General features: G+C 41.1%; 1 protein-coding gene across 1 annotated transcript in view; it reads left to right on the forward strand.

Annotated features, from left to right (window-relative positions):
* Window positions 1-247: 247 nt before the first annotated feature.
* FIBRA_09615 (uncharacterized protein) overlaps window positions 248-567 on the forward strand; it is a gene marked incomplete at both ends in the record, with an annotated part of 576 nt that continues 256 nt past the window's right edge. The window contains one exon of the mRNA XM_012321898.1: window positions 248-319. Within this exon, the coding sequence (XP_012177288.1) occupies window positions 248-319 (72 nt within the window). The remainder of the gene's footprint in view (window positions 320-567) is intronic.

Below are 567 nucleotides of genomic sequence, written 5' to 3' on the forward strand. Positions count from 1 at the left end.
AGACAATACTCAGGCAGCATTAAATGAAATCAGCAAATGCACGTGGGTAAAGTGTGGAGGGAATGGTCTTCGATTTGTCACAACCCTTCGACCCCTTTTACATGCTAGCAGATTTAACAAGTTCAGGCAAATTCACAAACTTCAGTGTCTCATTCCTCCTGCTCTTCTAATCAAGATTGTCACCCAACCAATGCTACCAGTCACAGTGGTAAAATACCTTAACAGCGTCCAATCTATCTGTCCATCTATGATTGACATCTTTGGTGATAAACCCCTATTCATGCCATCCACCAATCACTCCTTTGGCCACAACAAGCTTGTATGTCACAATCAGGCAGCAGAGACCAGGGATGGACCATCAAAGGAAGTATCATCAAATGATGAACATATCAGACATCTGTCAGATAAAGATCACAAGGAGCATATGGATAAGAAATTATGTTTCAGATGCCACAAACCCAAGCATCAAAGCTATCAATGCCCAAACAATTGCATCAGGGTGATTGAGTCCCACAATTGTTAGTTGAGTGCTTCGCTTTCTATGCTCTTTCTTATTTAAATATCTTC

The sequence above is a fragment of the Fibroporia radiculosa genome, assembly GCF_000313525.1.
Source record: "Fibroporia radiculosa TFFH 294 genomic supercontigs, scaffold99040, whole genome shotgun sequence".
Taxonomy (NCBI): Eukaryota; Fungi; Basidiomycota; class Agaricomycetes; order Polyporales; family Fibroporiaceae; genus Fibroporia; species Fibroporia radiculosa.